The 22,793-nt window shown below is 36.6% G+C and overlaps 1 protein-coding gene across 2 annotated transcripts in view; it reads left to right on the top strand.

The window, feature by feature from the left end:
* The window catches only part of Mdga2 (MAM domain containing glycosylphosphatidylinositol anchor 2), an 886,150-nt gene that overhangs the window by 383,095 nt on the left and 480,262 nt on the right, over window positions 1-22,793 (top strand). For both annotated transcript variants that reach the window (XM_060387568.1, XM_060387567.1), the window contains exon 2: window positions 13,666-13,805. In XM_060387568.1, coding sequence (XP_060243551.1) covers window positions 13,666-13,805 — 140 coding nt within the window. The remainder of the gene's footprint in view (window positions 1-13,665; window positions 13,806-22,793) is intronic.

Genomic DNA, 22,793 nt, shown 5'->3' with positions numbered 1-22,793 from the left:
GCTTCTTATTGGTCAGACTGTGGGTGAGTATCAAGGCTGTACTGCTTCCTCTCTTCTGAGGCCTAAAGGCATTGACCCGATTTGCTGAAGAACTCGCCCTCTTTTGAACTAGTCACAGACAATGGATGTCATTTCTCAATGGAAAGAGGCCCTGGAGACATTAGCTGGTCAGATCCTGCTATTTCTGTGTGCTATCACTACTCTTTGAAAAGCAAAATGAAGTTTTCATTTTTGGCACATTTTATAATAAATCCTATTTGGTTTTTTTGTTTGTTTGTTTGTTTGTTTGTTTTATGAGCTTGGCTGGCAGAAAAAAAATGGTTCTCTCTAAATATGCAATATGTGATTCAAGTTGGAAAATAATGGGAGTAACATTACTTTGGCTATTATATGCTGAGTCTTCGTAGTTACTTCAAAGGAAGTGGAAAACCTCCAACTTTTAGGGAAGTATGAATATGTTATAGTGCCTTTCAACCAAAATAAATAAATAAATAAAAAGTACTTTCTATCTATCCATGCCTTTCTATGACATACTGTCTCTTACTGCATGGTAGTAATTCCTGAGTCACACTTTGCCTACATTTGCATTAGAAAAGGAGACCACTTCAAGGATGCATACTTCAGGGATGCATCCTGTTCCAGCTCTTCACACTGTCTCATAACAGTCCATTCCCTTCACTGTGCCCACAAGAGGAATGGTACCAGAAGAGCAATAGGAGAGATGGGTTGTGCTTATCTTCAAATAACAATAACAACAAACAGTTGTTTGATTTTTGTGTGACAGTCACAAACCTACTTTCCAAAATATTGACGTAGTTATATTTGTTTAAGATTTATTTTAATTGTGTGGATATTTGTGTCTATGTGGCTGTCTATGGATATGTGTACATGAGAGTAGGTGCTGGCTGAGGCCAGAGTCATTGGATCCTCCTGAAGCTGAAGTGACAGGTGGTTGTAAGCTGCCTGAAGTGAATGTTGGGAACCAAATTTCAGCAATCTGGAATACGCAGTAAGTGCGCTTAACACCTGAGCCACCTGTCAGCCACTGTTGGTTTTTCAAAATGCAGTAATTTTACCTTGGGTTAGAAACAAATCAGGATGTTCTAGAGGAACTAATTATGAAACCAGAACCCACATATCAATATCACATTCCTATCCAAGGAAAGGAAGTTTCGTTGTTCCTCATATTTCTTCATGTTGGAGTTGCCTGAAGAACACACTCGATTCCTTCTGAGTAAAACACTTGATTAATATAGTGTGTGATAGGCTCTCCGATACTAGTAAAGAAATTCAAAGGTTTCTATTAGGAAATGCTGGGTGAATGTGGAAGGATTCGAAGCGGCATCTTAATAGAAGTAGCCAGGCCCAACCATGTCCCCGCTTGAAATGGCCAAATTTCTTCTGGCTTCCAAGTCAAAGACTGGCAAATGTTGAGCATGAAAGGGAAGTGGAAACCTTGCAGTCACTGAAATATGTACTTTTCTTTTTCTTAAAACATATAAATGAATTTAAGTCTTTGGATTTAGATATTAATAGGTGACATTTAAAAGGACACAGAAATGTGATTTTATGGAAGATAATTCTTACTTTTATTATATCTTATATTTAATTTATATGTTGTGAGAAACTCGATTTGAACATATTAAAATGATATTGCAAGAGAATTACACAAAACAATGCTTTTCTTAGTGTTTGACATTATTTCATTAGTTCATCTTTTTAACACTAAAATTAAATGCACAAAATTAAATTGTTGATAGATGTCACTGTTTTGCTTTGGAGGCTAGCTTTTATATAACTTGTTAAATAACATATAGCATATAAATGGATAATTTGCTTTAAGTTTATAGAAAATACCAAATTAAATTAACTTAAACATATTAATGGTTACCTGCAAAAACAAAACAAAACAAAACTAGTAGTTTTAAGCTTAAATTTCTTTTTTGCCTTTGAGCTCTGGAAGCTCTGGGGTGATTCAACTCATTTATAACAACACCGAAGAGTTTAATACGAAATATCCAAAATCTGTCACAATCAAAATCTTTCATCACAGCCACAAGGTTAGAACAATCTTTTGACTAAATTTAGTGTGATCAATAGTTTCTTACTGCTTTCATTCTGTTGTTTATTAAATTAGAAGCTTTAGAACATTATTTTGTCTCTAGTGAACAGGAATACAGTATTAACCAAATTTGGAAGGTGGGGAAAGCTCAGAGAGAAGGGACAAGCTCACAATACTTCTAAAACTGGTTATCTCCAAACAAGTAAAAGGGCGGGGTTTGGGGGGAGGGAAGCAGGTGAGTTAACATCAGACTTAGAACAATGTGTTTGCTATTTATACATCAGAATGTTGCCTTTTGGAGTTTACTGAAATCAGGTTAGCGGAAGATGTCAGTCAGTCAGTTATTTGAGACCATTACTGAAAGACAGCAGTATGTAAACTGAAGCTTGCCTTTGTGCATGTTTGGGTATGTGTCTGTTTTCACAGATGCAGTGAGTACTGGATGGGAAAATGTCACTTAACATCGTTTTGAAGTATAAGATAAGTGTGTTGTTCCAAAAGGTCGTTGCAGCAGAAGCAGAATTGGGTCAACAAAAAACTGAGAAACTAGAAAAAGAAAAACACAATGGGAAAAAAAAAAAAAACAAAAACAAAAAACAAAGACACAGAAACTTATCAAAGTAGAATTTTTTACTTTCACTCTGGCTTTACAAATACTGACAGGACACAAAGCTAATTGCAAAGATGAGGTTAGCCGATTATGTGCATAGGCTCCTTCTAATGTGCACTGTAATTACTAAAAGCTAGACTATGAAGGCAAAGCAAGAACAGGTCCGTTGATGAGAAGATGAGTGTGGTTTTGCTTATTATATGAGTCACATGTACCATATTTATATACTGTGGAGATAAATCCTGATTGCCTGTTCTTTTACAGAAGTGATTAGAAAGCTTTGGGAAATATCACCATGTACGGTAACAAGTTGGGAAAAGTTGAAATGGTAAAGAATAAAGGGAAAGAAGGAAATACAATAGATACTTAGGTAATATCACTTTATGAGAAGAGCAGAAGAGTCTGTGAACTGCTGTGTTGGAAAATAGTAATATTGGAAATGGAGATTCCAAGATGCTGCTGCAATTCTGTTTGTACATATCGCTTAACCTCAATAGCAGCTTTAGTTTACACTGTCACCCTGCTCTGTCCTACCAAGAGTTTTTTTCCCCTCAGTTAGCTCTAACATCATTCATCTTTTGATGTCGCATCTCTGCAACCTATGTCACTCAATATTTGCCAGCATGTTTAAACTCTCAGAGGTGATGACCTTTTGTCTCCTCTCCTCTTGAATGAAAACCCTGTCAAAAATGTCCTCTTGCTTCCCTTTGGGTCATTTATGAAGCACATATTTTCCTTGATTTCCTTCCACTTTGAAGACTTTGAAAACCCAATCTTTTTTCCTTGCCTTACATGTTTAGGAGTTTCCATTGCTGTTGCTTGATCACTACCCTCTTAATTTCACACACTTCATGGACTGCTGTGGAGATTTCATTTATTTGGATATTAAACATGCTAAGTCTTCTAGACCAACTATCTAGTTATCAGGCTGCTCATCACTAACATCCAACGCCGAGCTCTTTGTTTCTCCTTAAATCATTTATATTCTTCATCTCTGTATCTGTGTTTGTGACAAATGGATATGAACTATAACTAGGCTGAGGGGGGATGCCGGGCAATGGAGTGTTCAGGGGATTAGGAATAGCGGGACAAGAACCCCATGCACATTTGAATGCCAGTTTATGAGGTTGCTGTGAAAAATGAAGTAGGGAAAAAGTTCATACAGTTTTGAAAATGAGTGGCAGCAGAGAAAGGAAGAACAGCAGCCAGCGTGTCCCAGAAGTATTGTGCACATGTGTTGCACAGGGAGGGGTGGAATAAGGAGATCAAGTGTCAGTAATGCTGCTTAGCTAAGTGTGAAATGATGTAGAAAATGAAATTCAATTTAGAAAAGACTATGACAGCTTAAATCAATCAGAAAATGGAGGGAAATTCTGAATATGATTGTCTTTGGTTTTGTAAGCAAAAGTGAATGACAGGAGGCAAAATGGTATAATAGAATAAATGCTAATTCTCTTTCCTGTTCCTGGCCAAGTGAGAGCAGTTTTCTCTGTTCTGTCCCCTTGTTTCCCTTCCAAACATCTCCTCTCCTCTACTTCCCCCTTTCTTTAAAAAATGTATTTATTTATCTATTTATTATAGTTTGTTCATTTTGTATCCCCCCTGCACTCCCTTCCATTTCCCTCCCTCCCCACCTCTTCTACCCCTGCCACTTCTCAAATCCACTGATGGTGGAGGTCCTCCTCACCTTCCATCTGACCCTAGCCTATCATGTCTCATCGGGACAGGCTGCATTGTCTTCCTCTGTGGCCTGGCAAAGACTGCACCACCACAGGGGGAGGTGATCAAAAAGCCTGCCACTGAGTTCACATTGGAAACAGCCCCTGCCTCCCTTACTAGAAAACCCACTTGGAAACTGAGCAAGGGGTCTAGGTCCTCTCCATGCATGGTCCTTGGTTGGAATATCGTTATCAGTCTCTACTTCCTCCTTGCTTAACTCAGCTCTACTTTTTCCTATAGGAGTGACTATGCATAGTAATTTAGTGACCTACCAATTGCAGTTAACAAGACCAACCTGCCTCCTGACTGTGTTTCAAGGAGGATCCTTATCTGTACCAGTAGCCTAAGCTGAGTTACTCTGGAGAAGAGGGTGCAACATTCTGCTGGAAGTTTTTTTGTTTCTTTTCCTTTTCTTTTTCTTTTTTTTTTAATATATGAGTACTTTTATTTGTTTTTTAAAAGAAAATCATTATAGACTGTGTATGGAGTTTTAGAAGTTTGTGAGAAACATCAAAAAAGCAAAGCTTAATATACAGCATTAAACAAGATATACAAGAAACTTCAAAATAAAGTTTTAGTATCTTTTTATTTTCAATGCAGTTTATTCAGGAACCTTGAACAATCATCTGACCCTGGGGAAAGCCAGCCCACAGCTTAAATAGCCTCTGGGTAGCCAACCCAGGGGTGCCACGTGGGCAATGCAGATAGGTCCACATACATGGAAGCAAGCCAGATCCTCAGCCTTAGCCAAATGTGGAATTGTTCATGACAGAGAGCACTTACCATCGGGAAGGTGGAAGGCAGAAACCAGCTCCATCTTTAAGGCAGGGCATTACGTAGCTCTCTACAGTTCCCCCTTTTTGTTTTAGATGCATCAGGCAAGAGTAGAGGTCTGATCTCTGATATTAGAAATAAATTGGGACTTGGAAATAGTAAGAGCTGGAGAGGACAGGGTCTCCACAAGGAGAGCAACAGAACAAGAAAATTTGAACACAGGGAACTTCCCAGAGACTCATACTCCAACCAAGGACTATTCATGGAGATAACCCAGAACCCCTGCACAGATGAAGTTTTAGTATCTTTAAAATGTTTAGTTTCTCAAATATGTCACACTATATTTAGAAAGGCAATGGTTTTCTCAAGGTCTCTTCTATTTTTTATATTATCAAACTATTCAAATGTCACACTAAGTGCTGAGCATCATAGGAGTTCTTCCGGTTGCTTTCTGAAAACTATTACATAGCACATCTAGATGAATCTAAGAAAAGTGGAAAACCAATAAAGGAAATGAAAATTTGACCACAATTTCATTTGTTTCTTTCAATTAATCTGTAAATTAGATTCATCATAAATTACTATGTATAAAGTCAAAGCATTCTATATGTCATTTTTATACTAGTCAATAATTAATGTATAAAAATTACATATTTCAGTGTATTCTTTAACATTTTCTGTAACTATGATGACACTAATTAATGAAAGAATGCAAACTGATCTTTACGGTAACCAAAAATCAACCTAGCCTCACTCTGATTTCCATGAGTGGTAGTAGTTACATCACAATGGATAATTATTTGAGCTGTTCTATGTTAAAAGTTTAGATATCTAAATATTTTTACTTTTTCCCCATATCCTAAAAGATGGTTGTCTAAAATTTTTATTCCAATACAGATGTTAAATTTTGAAAATATTAAAATACCCTTCAAATTTATTGATTTATTCATTTAGGTTTTATGTTTTTATTTTTAAGTTTTAACTTTTTAGTTACTACAATTTTTTCACTTTGTATCCCAGCTGTAGCCCCCTCCCTCTCCCCTTTCAATTCTACCCTCCCTCTCTCTTCTCCTCCCATGCCCCTCCCCCAGTCCAATGATAGGGGAGGCCTTCCTTCCTTTCCATCTGACCTTAGCCTATCAGGTCTCATCAGGACTGGCTGCTTGTCTTCTTCTGTGTACTGGCAAGGCTGCTGCTCTACCTACAGGGGGAGATGATCAAAGAGTCAGCCACTGAGTGCATGTCAGAGACAGTCCTTGTTTCCCTTACTAGGGAACCCATTTGGAGACTGAGCTGCCATGGGCTACATCTGTGCAGGGGTTCTAGGTTATCTCCATGCATGGTCCTTGGTTGGAGTACCAATCTCAGAAAAGACTCTTGGGTTTTTCAGCCTTCTAAGAAAAGAAAAGACCTCTGAGCTCCCTGTGAAGTTCCTGTTCCCTTCAGGTCTTTCTGTCTCCCCCTTTTTTTCATGAGATTCCCTGCACTCTGCCCAAAGTTTGGCTATTAATCTCAGCATCTGCTTCAATACCCTCCTGAGTACAGTCTTTCAGAGGCTCTCTGTTGTAGGCTCCTGTTCTGTTCCCTGTTTTCTCCCTCTCTGGATATGTAGCCTGTTTGCCTTTCTGAGTGAGGATTGATCACCTTAACCAGGGTCCTCCTTCTTGCTTAGCTTTTTTATGTGTATAGATTTTAGTATGTTTATCTCTATTTTATGTCTACTATCCATCGTTAAATTTTATAGAACTAATAAGTTTGGCAAAGAGATTTGCTACTGGATGAAACCCGGAAAACCATACTCAACATCCGGGGTGCAACCTTCCTGGGCTCTGGTGCCAATTTGAATAGAGCAACTTCAGGAGGCATTGAATCCATCTGCTCAACGATGAGGCTCTCTAGTTTGGGGCTCTTAGAGAAGAGACAACTAATACCAAAATGATTGCTGTATAATAACAGCATAAACTCCAGGAAGTGTGATTGTTAGAGAAAGGCTTAACCTTTAAAACATTTCTCATCAAATTCCTCACTCTCACAATCTGCCACAGCTTACGTAGAGGGCCCCTCATTTCAGGCTTCTCCTTTCATTGAATTACGTGTGCTCTTAGGTGGCTAAGAGAGTGCCTTCTATTAAGTCGTTTTTCTCAGCGTGGTACGTAAGGTGGTATTTTATGCACTCGTAAGGAAAAATGACGTGAATTTTCAGGAAAATGGCGGAACTAGAAGTAATATAACGAAATGACCTTGACTCAAATAAACAAATATTACATATTCGCATACCCCCTCCCTAATCACATTATGTATCCCTGGGTTAATTGGAAACTAACTTTTGGGATTCGGGAACCTCTCCCTCTAGAATACTAGGATTAAAGTGGGTATTCATCACTATGCCTAGCCTACACCTTGTTTTTCTTATTTAAATATTTATACAGTCACTTTATATCCTGATCATAACTGCCTCCCTTCTCTCCTCCAGGTCCCTCCCTCCACTTCCTTCTCTCCCCCTTCTCTTTCTCTTCAGACAAAGGGAAGTCTAGCCCCTACCAACACATATTCATCAGGACTGAACTCATCCTCATCCACTGAGGCCAGCAGCCTCAGTTAGGGAGACAAGCAGCCCTGTTAGGGAGAAGATAATTCTTCTAGAGAATTCATATCATAGATAACACTCACTCAACTTACAAGGGAACCCACTTGAAGTTCAAACTTCCCATCATTACATAGGTATAGGGACTTAGCTACAGTCTATGTATGCTCTTTGGTTGGTGCTTCCATCTTTGTGTGCCTCATGTGTCTAGTTTAGTTGACCCAGTTGGTCTTCTTGTGGCATTTCTTGTCCCCTTTGGGTCCTTCTGTTCTCCTACCCCCTTTTCACGAGTGGATCTCAGCTTTTAATGTTTATAAGCATGTAAGTGGGTGTGAATATGCCTGTAGGCTACAAACTACAAAAGGGGTGATGAGAAGGAGAATATGTGATGTCAGGAATTTGAAAGCAATAAAATGTATTTGATATGAAAAAAGGCAGGGTACTGGTAGTGGAAGGTTATGGGAGAGGATGGGGTGGAAAAGGGAGGAAGAGACACAAGGAAACACATTTTTTTGAAATATTATGAATCATAATATTTCATATGTCAAATAAAATGAATTAGTCAATTGAAAGAATGATGGTAGCTTTTAACTGAATTTTTAATTCTGGGAATGTAGTGTGACAATCTCCTTTAAGCTAAGTATCATTACTGGACCTATTTTTTGTAGGTTATTGATCACTGGAATGGAGTAGCAATTCTTCACCTTACTTTTATTCTGAATAAAAGATTTTTTTTTTCTTAGCAAGGCCAGGTAAACCTGCAGTGCTGTCTTCACTACCCACCTTCACCTTCACACTGTTTTAATTATGGTCTATTGCATCAAGACTTTGTCTCTCTTCCTCATGTCCCTCCCAAACATTGAAAAGCATCTTCCTTGTACCTGTAGATAAATTGCTAAGTTGGGGGAGCCATACTAGAGTCAAAATTTATAGTCGATTGTCTTTAGTGCATGAGCCACAAGCTCACATCATTCCTTCTAGAATTCAACACCAATTGATTAAGGATATATCTTTCAACATGCTGTTTTTCCCCCCTCAGGAATGTATCCCTGCTTGTATTCTCACAGTACCTCTTTGTAAACTTAGGTTAAATGTCACTGAATTTGTGAAGCCTGTTGTGTTCCTCCAGGCAGTTTTAGTTCTTAGCTTAGTTCCAAAATAGCTCTTAGTTTTTTTCTTTTGGCTCTCTACCTCTTCTGTATAACCATCTCCCCTCCCTCCCCTGAGAGTGCAGCTACTGCAGGCTGTAAGTTCTTTGAAGGCGTACCTTCATGTATACAGTAGTATACTTCCTGTACACATTAACCTTCGCATGCAGCCTCACCCTCTCATATCAGTGCATGGTGAATGTGACATAGAGGATATTTGCAAATTATCTGTGTGATTTTTTTTCCAACTGAATGAATTAAAATTGGGCTTAGCTTTCAAAAGTATATGTTAACAAGATAACATATGACCCATGTTTGCTCTTTTAAGCTGACCTCTAGAACAAAAAATAACTTTTTGAATTGAGGTTTCTAGTATGATTAGCATCCAGAAAGAAATGAGATTTGGTTTACTTTAAGAAAATTTGGATGAATCTGAGTCACATGCAACATTTTAACATTTAAATTCATTGCTGGAACTGTAGGGCAAAGGAACTCATAACCTTTGCTTCACTTTCAAGATGATGAATTGAGCCTTTTTCCAACAAAGCGAAGGAAAAAGGCATACCTTTTATTGTTATATAGCAAATTTCATTTAATGTAAATAAATCCAGTACTATAATAGCTGATATTTTAATAAAAGAGAGAGTTGAGGTCTTTTATAGTTTTAGGACTGTTTGCTAAAACACAAAACACAGACACTATTAATAACTGTACTCTCAATTACAGGATGTGTGGCAGATATTAAATGTGACATTACCTAGCAATGCTTGGGTTTGGAGCTATTTGGAGCTGTTTGGAGCTATTTGGATGTGCCTTTACGTATCTACAGAGGTCAGAAAAAATTGTTGGATCTTGTGGAGCTCAAGTTGTAGATAGTTGCAAGTCTCCTGACATAGATAGTGGGACTCAAACTCTGGATCCTCTCAAAGAATAGCAAGACCTCTTAATTTCTCAGCCACCCCTCTAGCCTAAAAGTGCTTACCATTAAGTTGGAATGTTAAGAAAAAAAAAATATCAGAAGACAATACAGGTCTTCTGGAAAAGAAAAGAGGAAAAGCATTGTGCTCGGTAATACAAGACCTCATGATGAATATGGATACAGAAAACAATAAAAGGACTCTAGATGGGAGAACTTATAAACAAACATGATTCAAATGTCAGTGTCTTACTCAATCATTGATAGAGGTGTCAGCGAAAAACAACATCTTTACCGCTATAGGTGTGTGGGACTTAGAAGCGTCTGGAGATAGGGTGGTGGATTAGAAGGGTGTTTTATTTCTCACATTTGGCACAAATATAGCGCTGATAGTAGAGTTATAGTACCGTACTTCATAAATAATTTCACAGTACTTCCTCTTTATTTAGCCTATTCTAAGCCTACTTTGGACGTTATTAAAAATCTCAGTGTGATGATAACACATACAGTTTCAATAAACAAAGACTCAAAAGGAACAAAGGACCAGTGTTTGTTTGTTTGTTTGTTTGGTTGGTTGGTTGGTTAGTTTGCTTGATTTCTTTGTGTCACTTAGGCTACAAATTGTAAAAGCCTTATGTCAGGCACCTGATGTCCTTGTTTTTCTTTTTGTAATTTAGAAATAAGAGCATGACTTGGGTGAGTTCTAAAGCTTTTTTCAGCTATGCTTTATCTGGCAAAGTAACTAATACAAATATCCAAAATATTCACTTTAGCACTGAGCATCTAAAATACTCAGAATATATTTAATGGTTACCAGGAAGATAAGCTGAAAACTATGTGCAAACTATCACCTACAGGGTAGATGGTAGGCTCCTGCTTAAAATACATAAAAAGCTACCTTTCCCTAGAATGTGTTAAAAATATAGAAGACAGCATAAAATTAACCCTTATAAATGTCACAATTTGGCTACTGTATAATTTAAAATGTTTAAAGATACTTATTTGCATAATGAAGCATTTGAAAGATATATCTTAAAAATAACAATACTGGGTATTGATTTGAAATTTAAACAAAACATGACAAGTACAAATTAGTGTAGAAGGAATGTCATGTAACTATGTAATTAGATGTATTAATATATGTGGACTATCATTTATGAGACTAATTTTAGCATAGGTATTTATTTAAAGAAAATATCTATATTTTCTATTTAATTTTTTCTATTTTTATTTTGTTTTGTAAGCATTTATTTTTTATCCCAGTGTTAACTTTCATACTATGTGTCTAATTATGCAAGGCAGATGACTCAAAATGTGTGCCACGCTAGGGTTATCTGTCTAAATTGAATGCTAAACATGATCACAGTCTGCAGTGATTTAGGGAACTGTCGCATGAGACACCAGAGCATCCAGAGCCTCAGTAAGAGTATCCAATGTCACGGGACCTCAGAAATCAGAAATTGCTTCAATGTCTACACAGAGTCCAAAGCAATGGTAGAAATTTTGAACCAAGTGATCCTATAGCCCAAACTAAATTGAATTCATTTAAGTATCATTAATTTAAACCAATAAAATAATGTAAAGTGGGTTACATTTTGCTTTTATTTTTCTTTAATTAAAATATAGTTACTTCACCTATCCTCATCCCTCTCCTCCTTCTAATCCTTCCCATTGTTTCTACTTCCTCTCAAATTGGTGGCTTCCTTCCTTTTGATTACTATTATTACACATATACACACACACAGAGGGAGAAAGAGAGAGAGAGAAAGAGAGAGATAGAGTGATACTAATGATAAGTCCACAGTGAGGCTTGTGTTTAGGTGGTGTCAGTGTTGACCAACTTGTCCTCAATAACCAATTAGGAAGATTCCTGGGAGAGGCTAATTCTCCATTTCCTAGCTGTCATTAGTGCTCTCCAGTTTTGTTTGTTTTGTTTTGTTTTTTAATTCCTCCTTCCATGTTAGCATGTTTATTAATATTATTACTGCTCAGGTTATGTTTGTTTACTTTTAAAATTTTACTTGTTTTTCATGCGTGTATATCTGTGTAACACTTGAGTGTCTGGTGCCTGCAGAGGCCAAAAGAGGATGTCAGATACCCTGGAACTGGAACAACAAATGATTGTGTGCCATCATGTGAGCACAGAATCCACATCCTATGAAAGAGCAGCCAGTGCTCCGAAATGTGAAGCCATCTCTCCAGTCCCGTTGTTCGGTTACTTTAAAATAATAAAAGAATCTTTTATCCCTTGGGATATTTTCCTTAAGTCTAAAAATATTTATAAGAAATATTTCTAATAATGTAATGTGGGTAGGAGAACCAATACAATCACATTAAAAGGTGGTAAAAATGTCAGATCGTTCTGTGTACTGAGGAAATGTATCCATAACTAGCACCGAGACAAGAATTACCCACCTGAAGTGTTAGCAAATATCCTTCTAAAAATGGCTTTTGTTTCAATCCCAAATTGCAGCTTCTTGGGATGGATATTGTAGAACAGCTTGATTTTTATTTTAATATCAGGCTTGTTTGCAAAGAATACAAACATTTGTTGCTCTTTGGCTTGTTGTTTGTATTTTGGGTCTTATTTTATGTTTACCATGCAGGCTTATCTATCTTCATTTCTACTAAATTTTAAAAAGATGGAAAATGTACACCCTTTCATCTATTCATCTTTGTGAGTGCCTATGAATCTAAGTGGTATATGTCAAAACATTACACATTAGAAAAGATTTTCCCTTCAAAAACATGAATTTTCCGGAAAGTAATTTTTCATAAGTTTAAGGTAGTCTCTTTTCCTCTTCACAGAATCACGAAGGTCATTTCCAAAAAAATATAGAACTTGTGATTTTTATCCCAATTTAAAAAAAATCAAACATTCTAACTATTTTTTTTTCTTTTGGAAATTGGAAATTGATAGCTTCTCCTAAGGCCAATGCTGTTTAGAGTGGAGATTCTTGTCAGGATAGTCTCTGATTGCTGCCCTCTACATGTGCGGGCCACCTTTCCATTTCCCTTCAGTTAGGATAATTTCCTCTCTCACCAGCAAATATATTACACACAAAAATGTTGTGTTCCAAAATGGCAAAGGCCCCCATTCTGAAGTTCCTAGCTGTCAGTTTGTATTTGATTTCAGACAACATGTATGATTAGCTAAGTATTTCTCATCACTTGAGGAGTTTCTGCTGGTGGTTGGGTAATAAGATCCAGTCATGCTTCTTAAGGTCGTTGTGCATTGAAGCCAGAGAAAATGGGACAATAGACAGCTCCCTACGTGGTGTTGAACTAAAAGTTTAGACTGAGTTATCAATAATTTGCTGCTGTCTTTATTCAGAGAGTGTCGTTTGTTCATACTACTGCAGGTGTTAGCAGGCAATGCTAATTAATCTAGCATTCTGTCCCTGCACGTGAACCTCCCTTAGGTCCTTGAGACTGTAAATTGAGTTGACTAATCCCCATGTCTTCAGTTCAAATCCTCCATCTTCCTCCAGTTGTCTTTCTCCTTTTAGGTTGCATGCTCCAGGTCTATCATTGCTTATCTTCTTCAAGTTTCAGTTTCAGAAAGGAAGGGGCTTTCCTGCATTTTAACAATCAGCTTAGTCACATGGGCTTGTAAGGACATGGTTTTTCAGAGGCCTCAATATTCTCCCACTTCTCCACTGCCCTTTGCCATTTTCAGAACGTTGTGGTGACTGGTAGATAAATTAGAAGTGTTTTGCCAAGAAAATATTGAATCACTTGACAAAGTTCAAAGTGTTGGGCTAACGGGGCTGGCTCTATGAAAATAGGTTCCTGTGGAGATGATTTGTTAGGTTTTCATGCCTCTTGCCTCTTTTCCTCCTGACTCCACAGCTCCCCCAACGGTTCGGATTGTGCACTCGGGATTGGCCTGTAATATTGAAGAGGAGCGCTACTCTGAACGAGTCTACACCATCCGGGAAGGAGAGACTCTAGAACTGACCTGTCTGGTTACAGGGCATCCACGCCCACAGGTGAGTCCTGAGCTGTGACACGACAGGAGACCCTGACTTTTCCTGAAAGTTGAATGTTTATATTTTACAATATTAAGCCAGAATCGTATATTTGTGTTGGTGAGTGCAGGTGTGTGTGTGCGTGTGTTGTGTCTGATTCCAATGTAAATGGTTAGAATGAATGATAAGGGTGATAATTTCTAAACACTGATCAAGAGTTCAACTGCTCAAGATGAAACAAGAAAATTTGGGCTTTATATCGTGAGAAATGTAGAACACACTTCTAAGAAAGTTGTTAAAAAGACAACTACAAAAATAGTTCAGTAAGATAACAATTCATATGGTGAAAAGTTTATTTTAGAATGTGGAGAACCTGACTTCATGATGATGTAATTGTGCCTGGGGAGGCTTTGTTTTGAAGAATGTGGTGCATGGCTCCTTTCTTATTCTTAGCCACAACATTCATAAACGTTTCAAATAAATGTTTACAGGTGTTAAATGTGTTTGAACTTCCATTTTCATCAGCTGCAATATTCTTAAGTGATATTCCCATTGCTATGGGAGCACTTTGGAAATTTAAAAGTTACTGAAATTACACTTAATATGAAAAAAACCACACAGGATCAAAAGAAAGACTTGTACATAAATAAATCCATAAAGTTATACATATAATGTGAAAATATGATTTGTATACAGACTACTCAAGTATTTTTATTCATTAATTAACAATCCTTACTGTCATATACTTAATCTGACAACTTCAGGATTCACACTGGTGTTGACATATGGCGGGAATGTAAGTTAATTTAAAAGAGAATTTACAAATTTTAATGGCTGTGTTATCAAGACAGAGATCTGGGTGACACAGCCACAGAAGAGAATGGGGGAAGATTGGGGTTTTACAAAGTCGCCATTGTCACCTTGTCATTTGCTTCTGCCCCTCTCAGCTCTTACAGATTAAGGAACTCTCGATTCAGCCATGATGCACTAATTTTTTAGAAAGCCTATAATAGGAAAAGCTGTTGGATAGGTAAGCTAATGGGCAGATAGATAAATAGATGGCAGAAGATAGGTGGACAGGTAAATAGCCTCATAGAATCACGATTATGACTGAAATGATCAACTACATTTTGCAAATTTAATCTTCTTGGTAAAGTCTAAAAGCATAAACATAACCAAAACAATTTCTAAGGTTTTTATAAATAAAAATTACAAGGATTAAAATTATGAGTAATTATATTTGCTATTAACAAAATATGAGTTAAAGAAGAACTGGTTTTTAATAAAATTAATTTTATAAAAGTTGGCTGAAAATAATTAAACATACTACAAACAATGATTCCAAAAATAACAACAAGAACAACAACAACAACAAAACCTGAAGAAACCAAATATGGTAATTATAAAATTCAATATAAGAGACTGGTATTTAAAGTTTAAGAGAACCCAGTGAAATAATTTCATCAAATATTTCAAAACCATATATATAATGAACTCTAGTATAGCGCAAAAATTTCGGTGTTGTTACAATTTGAACTTTTTAATTAGAAGACCTAATAAGATATCTAGAATCAGACTGGATGAAAGTGGAATAAAAGCCAAGGAGATTGGTGAGAGACAGTTCCCAGAAAGAAAAGGTCACTGGGTCCCCATTGTTACAACACTGATTTGCACTTGCACATATTCTGAACTGTAAACTTTAGGTTCAAATTACCTTCCGTCTGGCCCTGCCATCACTGGACTGTTTCAGAGCGCTTGATAACAGCTCTCATTTCTCTTTAACCTGAGAAGAGTCATACATTGCCAGGGAAGTCTCCCTGCAACATTCACACTTCAGAGCACCAGCTCATTCTCTAGATAATCTTAAATGAGTTCTGGGTAAAAAAAAAAAAAAAAAAAAAAGGATTAGGAGACTTTTTATTTTTATATTTTTTTAATATTATGATTCCCTATCCAGTTCCATTTGGGAGCCTATTTAAATATGTTCTCATCATTAAAAACTAGTAACAACAACAATAACAAAAAGCCCTGTGTTGTCATCATCATGTTTTAGTCCGTTCCTAGAGGTAACACTTGTGTTTGTAAGCTCCTCAGTTTGAGTTGATATTTCCTCTTTGGAATAGTTGACTGGGTGCTTCCTTGCCAGCAGGCTGTCTAGAGCAGACTGACTGAACAGCTGGGGCTTAGCATTCTGGCCAAAGTCTAAAGGGCATACTATTGGCAGCGGCTCCTGAAGATGATTTTTCCTGGCTCATAGCAAGGAGCTAGAGAGACTTACTTCTGTATCTAGTCTGGCTCCGTGCATCTGGCAGTGCAAAGGAGAGGGAGAGGGGTCTTATTCACCTGTCACCATAGCTTGAGTCTCCTACCTCTTCCAAAGCTTTCAGAATCAATCATACAGACCATTTCCAAAAATTATACAGGATAAAAAAACAAACAAACAAAAAAAAACCAAAAAAAAAAAACCCCTGTATTATCTGGAGATTATTGTAAGTAGTCCAAGAGTAGTGACATATACAAGAGAAATTTATATAAGAATGGGTTCATTCAAGAGGATTAGAGGGTGACATTGGGACCAGATACCTACATAATGTCAGCTTCCCCTTCCAAACAGAAAGGTCCCTGTGTCTCGGGGTCTTGTTCATGTAACAGAGACAGAAACTATTATAAATGTATGGTAGAATGGTTTTGAGTAAAATTTATACTAGAAATGTATGCATGTACATAAGTAATGTGTACACACATACTGCGTATAATGTTTGAATAGGCACTATCACAGTTTGAAGCTAGCCATGAACATTTTCCTGCACAATTACTGATTTCTACATCATTTTGATTACTGGATGTTGATATTGTCTCTTACTTTCTCTTCAGTTTGATAGGTATCACCTTAGAGAATTTTGGAGAATTTTCACATAATGCTTAAATTTGACGGCCAACAAATATGTTAACCAATTTTTCTTCTGCGGAGTTAGGTTTGTTTGAGGTTTAGTTTGAAAAAAGATGAATCATTTTAATCTTCTTTTTAAAGATTCTATAGATTACTAATACAATATGGCATTTTAAGCGCCAACAGTCTTTTACAGATACTGATTTTCCAGTATGCCTTGGGATGAGGCCCACCATTTTTTTTTTCTTTATGTATTAACAAATGAGCATACCACCTTCCCATCTAAATTATTGTGATCTCAGTTATTCCTCATTTGCCCCATGAAATTGTGAGAAAAGTCTTATGGAAGAGTCCCTTACGAAGGATGCTTTAAGTAAGGTACCTGAAACTGTCTGACTGAAAGGCAATTCTCCGCTTCATTTGACCATGTTTCTCACAGAAATTCTAATACATGTACATTAAACATACGCATACTAGATTTATCATGCACTCCCACTCACCCACCTACACCCCCCCAAAAAAAACCACATATTTACACTACGGGGAGAATTAGGTTATGTTATCCTACCAGAAATCATCAGATATCATATTTTTCAAGGCACTGAAAGTGCAATATATCTTACTTTTTTCGTCAGATGTATATCTACTTAGACTAAATATGTCTTCTCTTATGTGAGAGAATTGCCAATTGAAGCAATTTTTCAGATGAATCTTTAGATGTTATTGGCATGATAATATTTCACAACAGATACCCAGAAATTCATTGTCTCAAATCATACATGCATGCTACTTTCGTACGCCCTCCCTAAACATTCATCTAGTTCTATTCAGAGGTAATTAATATCCTTACTAAATTCATATTAAATGGTTAATAGTATCAAGAATAGATTGTAATGCTAGATATCATATCTTCAATAATTTCTTTTTATTCATTTTACAAAGTATGAAGAATACTTGTATGAGTCAATTTTATAAATGTAAAAATTGCTGACAGCTTTTGGTCTAATTATATTGACAATATTTTAAATTAAAACTTCCATGGTTACAAGGTCATTTTTGCCCCTTAGATGATCTAGATGCATTTAGTATTTTCTCTGAATTTATATCTATTACTATGGACAAAATTTGTGTTTAGAGAGCCATAGTATATGTATATATGTTTATACACACACACACATGTACATATATATGGGGAAACACATATATGATATATAGAGTAATACACAGAGTAAAAATATATAATATAATTGGACTAGACCTGTTCTAGAATATATATAATATTCTAGAAACTTTCTTTAAAAATCTTACCTAATGTGCTTAGTCAAAGTACTTTATATGTCAGTATATGCAAATTGGATTTGCTTATAAAGAAGATTTAAATTTGCCATTCACATGTGTTACAGCTGAACATCACAAAGCCCCTAAATTTCACAGAACTAAAGTTTAATTTCTTTTCTATGGAAAGTCTCCTGGTGTTTGGGATTCTCATTAACTTCCTGGAATCATGAAGAAGTTGGCTTCATGCTTCTCTCCCAGCTTGCTGCCATCAAATTCTGTCATTTTCACATTGACACAAAAAGCGTGCTTTACTAAATGACCTTGAAATATTAACTTTTAAAGGACAACTCATCGTATCAAGTATGTAAGAGATAAATTGCCGAAAGAGGAGGAGGTCCTCCCCAGTCCGTGGACTTGGAAAGGGGCAGGGAGAAGCTGAGGGAGGGAGGGTGGGATTGGGAGGGAATGGGGGAGCGGTGTGCAGCTGGGATGCAGAGTTGATAAAATGTAAATAATAATAACAAACAAAAAAGAGAGATGAATTGCACCCTAAATGTTAGAGTAGGTTGTTAATCATAACTATGTAAACTGTGTTCATCAGGGCTAAACACCTGGTATTAGCTAACTAATTAGGGAGACTATAGCCTCATCTCTGAAAAATATACCTGAATTTGAATGAAATCTCCGCATTAGAAGTCTGAAGGAAGGGGGTGTTAGTATGACCTGGAGAGGACAGGAGCTCCACAAGGACCAAATATATCTGGGCCCAGGGGTCTTTTATGAGACTTTTTCTCCAACCAAGGACCATGTGTGGATATAACCTAAAACCCCTGCTCGGATGTGGCCCATGGTAGCTCAGTATCTAAGTGGGTTTCCCCAGTAAAGGGAAGAGGGACTATTTCTAACAGGAACTCAATGGCTGGCTCTTTGACCTCCCCCGCCCCCGACGGAGGAGCAGCCTTGCTAGGCCACAGAAGATGACTTTGCAGCCAGTCCTGAATATACCTGATAAGCTAGGGTCAGATGAAAGGGGAGGAGATCCTCCCCTATCGGTGGACTTGGAAAAGAACAGGGAAGAGATGAGGGAGGGAGGGTGGGATTGGGAGGAAATGAGGGGGCAGGCTACAGCTGGGATACAAAGTTAATAAACTTTAATTAATATTAACAAATAAGAATTTAATTTAAAAAAAGAAGTCTGATGGTTCATGAATTAGGGATTTCGGTGACAGAGATGTCTGAGATAAATACAGACTGGAATAATTACTTTGCCTATTACTTTCTTCCCCAGTCTAAATTGGATTGTGGTGTGGGTCAGAAATTCTATTTTAAAACACAAATGCAGAATGATTAAGAATACAAACTGATGGACTTTTGAAATCTGTTACCTTCTTTGCAGTGTACAGTCTTTTGCAATATATTTATGAGTGATAAGTATTCAGCTGTATGATTTCCTAAGTATCGGATATAAAATATTCATTATAGGATTATCACGTTTTGTTAAAAAGAAGAAAAATCTGTACCCCATTTTTAATTGGATTATTTGGTTTGTGGTGTTTAATTTCTTGAGTTCTTTATATTCTGGATATCAGTCCTCTGTCAGATATAGGGTTGGTGAAGATCCTTTCCCAATCTGTAGGCTGTCGTTTTGTTTTGATGACGGTGTCCTTTGCTTTACAGAAGCTTTTCAGTTTCATGAGGTCCCATTTATTAATTGTTGCTCTTAGAGCCTATGCTGTTGGTGTTCTGTCCGGGAAGTTTTCTCCTGTGCTAATGAGCTAAGGCTCTTCCACACTTTTTCTTCTAACAGATAATGTGTCTAGTTTTATGTTGAGGTCTTTGATTCACTTGGACTTTAGTTTTGTGCAGGTTGATTAATAATAATGCAGGTTTATTTGCATTTTTCAACATGTAGACATCCAATTAGACCAGCACTATTTGTTGATGATGCTATCTTTTTTCGATTGTATGGTTTTAGCTTCTTTGTCAAAAATTGTTTCCATAGGTATATGTGTTTATTTGTGAATCTTCTATTCGATTCCAATGATCCACCAGTCTGTTTCTATGCCAGTACCATGCTGTTTTAATTGTTGCTCTAGGTACAGGGGCTGTCTCTGACATGAACTCAGTGGTTGGGTTTTTTATTACCTCCTCCTGTGGGGTGCTGCCTTACCAGGCCACAGAGGAAGACAATGCAGCCAGCCTTCATGAGACCTGGTAACCTAGGGTCAGATAGAAGGGGAGGAGGTCTTTCTCTGTCAGGGAACTAGGGAAAGGGCCTAGGGGGAAAAGAGGGAGGGTGTGTTGAACTGGGAGGAGAAGATGGAGGGGGTTGCAGCAGAAAAAAATAGTGAACAAATAAATAAGTAATTTTTAATAAAGGAAAAGAATATCATACGAAAGAAGAAAAATGCTATCACCTGATTGAGAACTATTGATTGTATTAATCATGATTATATATGTACTATTTATTTTTCATTTTAATTTAGACAGCATCGCTACATAAACACTGATAAATTATATTCTTCAGTTTTATTATCAGTGTAATTATATAATTAAAACAATTACTATTTTATTAATATTATTTATTAATTATAAATACTATTTTAAATATTCACTGACATATGTAAAAGTATATTACATAATTGCTGATGATTAATTAGTTGACATTTCACAGTATGATTTTTACTCACATTTAACATTTTTTGTTTGTTTTTAAAGCAGTCAAAAAATTCTAAATATACTAGCATTAACATCAAAAAGTTGAGCTTTTCTTATAGAATCATAAATTGATTTACTTTTTTATGGTTTTGTTATGTGCTTCATATACAAATATATACATGTATGTATATATGTATGTATGTATATATACATATACACATATGTATATATATGCATATACACATATGTATATATATGTATATATATATGTATATGTATATATACATATATATCACATATTTGGATACAGAAAACCTTAGTCATTTGAGCACATTTCTTATGTCAAAAAAGTGTTCATTTATAGTGGTAGTCACACATACCTCTCCTTGAAGAGTAGCGTGAGAGTGAATAAAGTGGGGATAATCTTATATCAAATTTATCATACTTATAAAGACATTTGAATTGACAAAGATTTCACATACATACCTCGGTGAAGTACTCATTGGAATGACATTAAAATAAGGTAAGAATTTCAAACTCCACTTCATCTAACTTAAAAACAGAAAAATTATGTGCCCTGGGTTATAGCGTATGCTATGAGTAGTAGCTAACAACCCACTAAAGAGCAGATTGTAAGCTAGTAAAATTTATTCTCAATTAGGTTCGTCACAGCCTTTTGCTGAAATGCTCTAGATGCTCCAGGTAAGTCAGTGAAGAACAAAAAGTACTATAAAACAGTAACCTGGTACATGAAAACGTGCTTATGACATGGAGTGTTTCACTGACTGATAAAGGGAAAAACAGTTATTAAGAACAACTCTAGGATTTCAGTTTTAAGAATTGTTAATCTTTAAATTTTCTCTTGTTGGCAATCATTCCAGCTTTTTCCATCTGCAGACATTGATTTCTTCCTCTTTTTTTTTTTTTTTTTTTTTTTTTTTTTTTTTTTTTTTTTTTTTTTTGCTGCTTCTTTGTGCTACATGAGGAAACATTATCTTTTACAAGCTGGCCCCTTCCTAAATTACTTGCCTTTGGCACAAATCATTAAACGACGCAGGACAGGATTGAGCAGAACAAAGTCCTCAGTTAATCAGTGCCTTTTCCTTTGGGCATCATAAAATTCGTTCTTTTTTTTTTTTTTTTTAAGATTAACTTTAACCACCCAGGGTTGTGGCGTAGTACACGCTATTTTGTTAATTGTTGCCAGAGCAGAAGACCACTTTGGATTACTATGTAGTACATTATGGAAGGACTTCAGTCCATCAAAGTTGCAATTCATGTCAAAAACTGTTTTTAGAAACACTGTAAATAATTATTTGAGCTACTCTACGGAAGAAATGTAAACACATTTCATGAGATCTATAAACTCCATTAGCTGAAATCCACACTTCTGTATGTATTAGTTTCCTAGAGCTGTCTTAAGAGAGTCACACATTTACTCTCTATTGTTCAAATGTTACGAGTCTAGATTTTTGGTGTCTATAAGATAGGCTTTTGGCAGGAGGTTCAGAACAGTATTTCTTTTTTCTGTTTTCTAGGTTCTGGTAGTGGCCATCAAATCTTGATGTTCCTTGACTTCCTTCTGCCTCACTTCAGTTTCTGTCTCTATCACCATGTGTGTGCATGAGTATGTGTGTGTGTGTGTGTGTGAGTGCTTTGTGTGCCTGGGTGTATGTGCATGTGTGTGTACATGTGTGTGTGCCTGTTTATGTGTATACTTGTGTGTCTGCATGTGTGTATACATCCCTGTGTGTGTGTATATGAGTGCATGTGTTGACACTGAATTTTCCTCTTCTTGCACACAACATTTATATTAGCTTATGGGATCTCCCACTCAATTATTCTCATCTTAAGTAACTGTGGAAAGCATCTTACTTCCAAGTGTCAGCCGAATAACAACCTAAGAGAGATTATTTGGGAATTGATGATTGATATTTACCTGCAAATATTAAAGGCACTGCAATGAGACCATTTGTCCCATAGTAACTTTGAGTGTGTTCAAAGATGATCCTGCCAGGGCTAGTTTTTAAAGGTGAAATGATGAGCATGGCAGGATGGCGTCAGGTTAAGATTAAACAGACAGTTGTTTGTCAACTGTATTTACACACCTGTGTTTGCTTGTTGTTTGCCTAAAGGCTGTGGTACCCTTTGTGTAGAACCCTTTGCTCTGCCTCTTTTGTGAG

This window comes from Meriones unguiculatus, chromosome 7, assembly GCF_030254825.1.
Source record: "Meriones unguiculatus strain TT.TT164.6M chromosome 7, Bangor_MerUng_6.1, whole genome shotgun sequence".
NCBI classification, from domain to species: domain Eukaryota; kingdom Metazoa; phylum Chordata; class Mammalia; order Rodentia; family Muridae; genus Meriones; species Meriones unguiculatus.
Note: the sequence above shows the minus strand (reverse complement) of the source record. Positions and strands in the feature narration are given on the sequence as shown.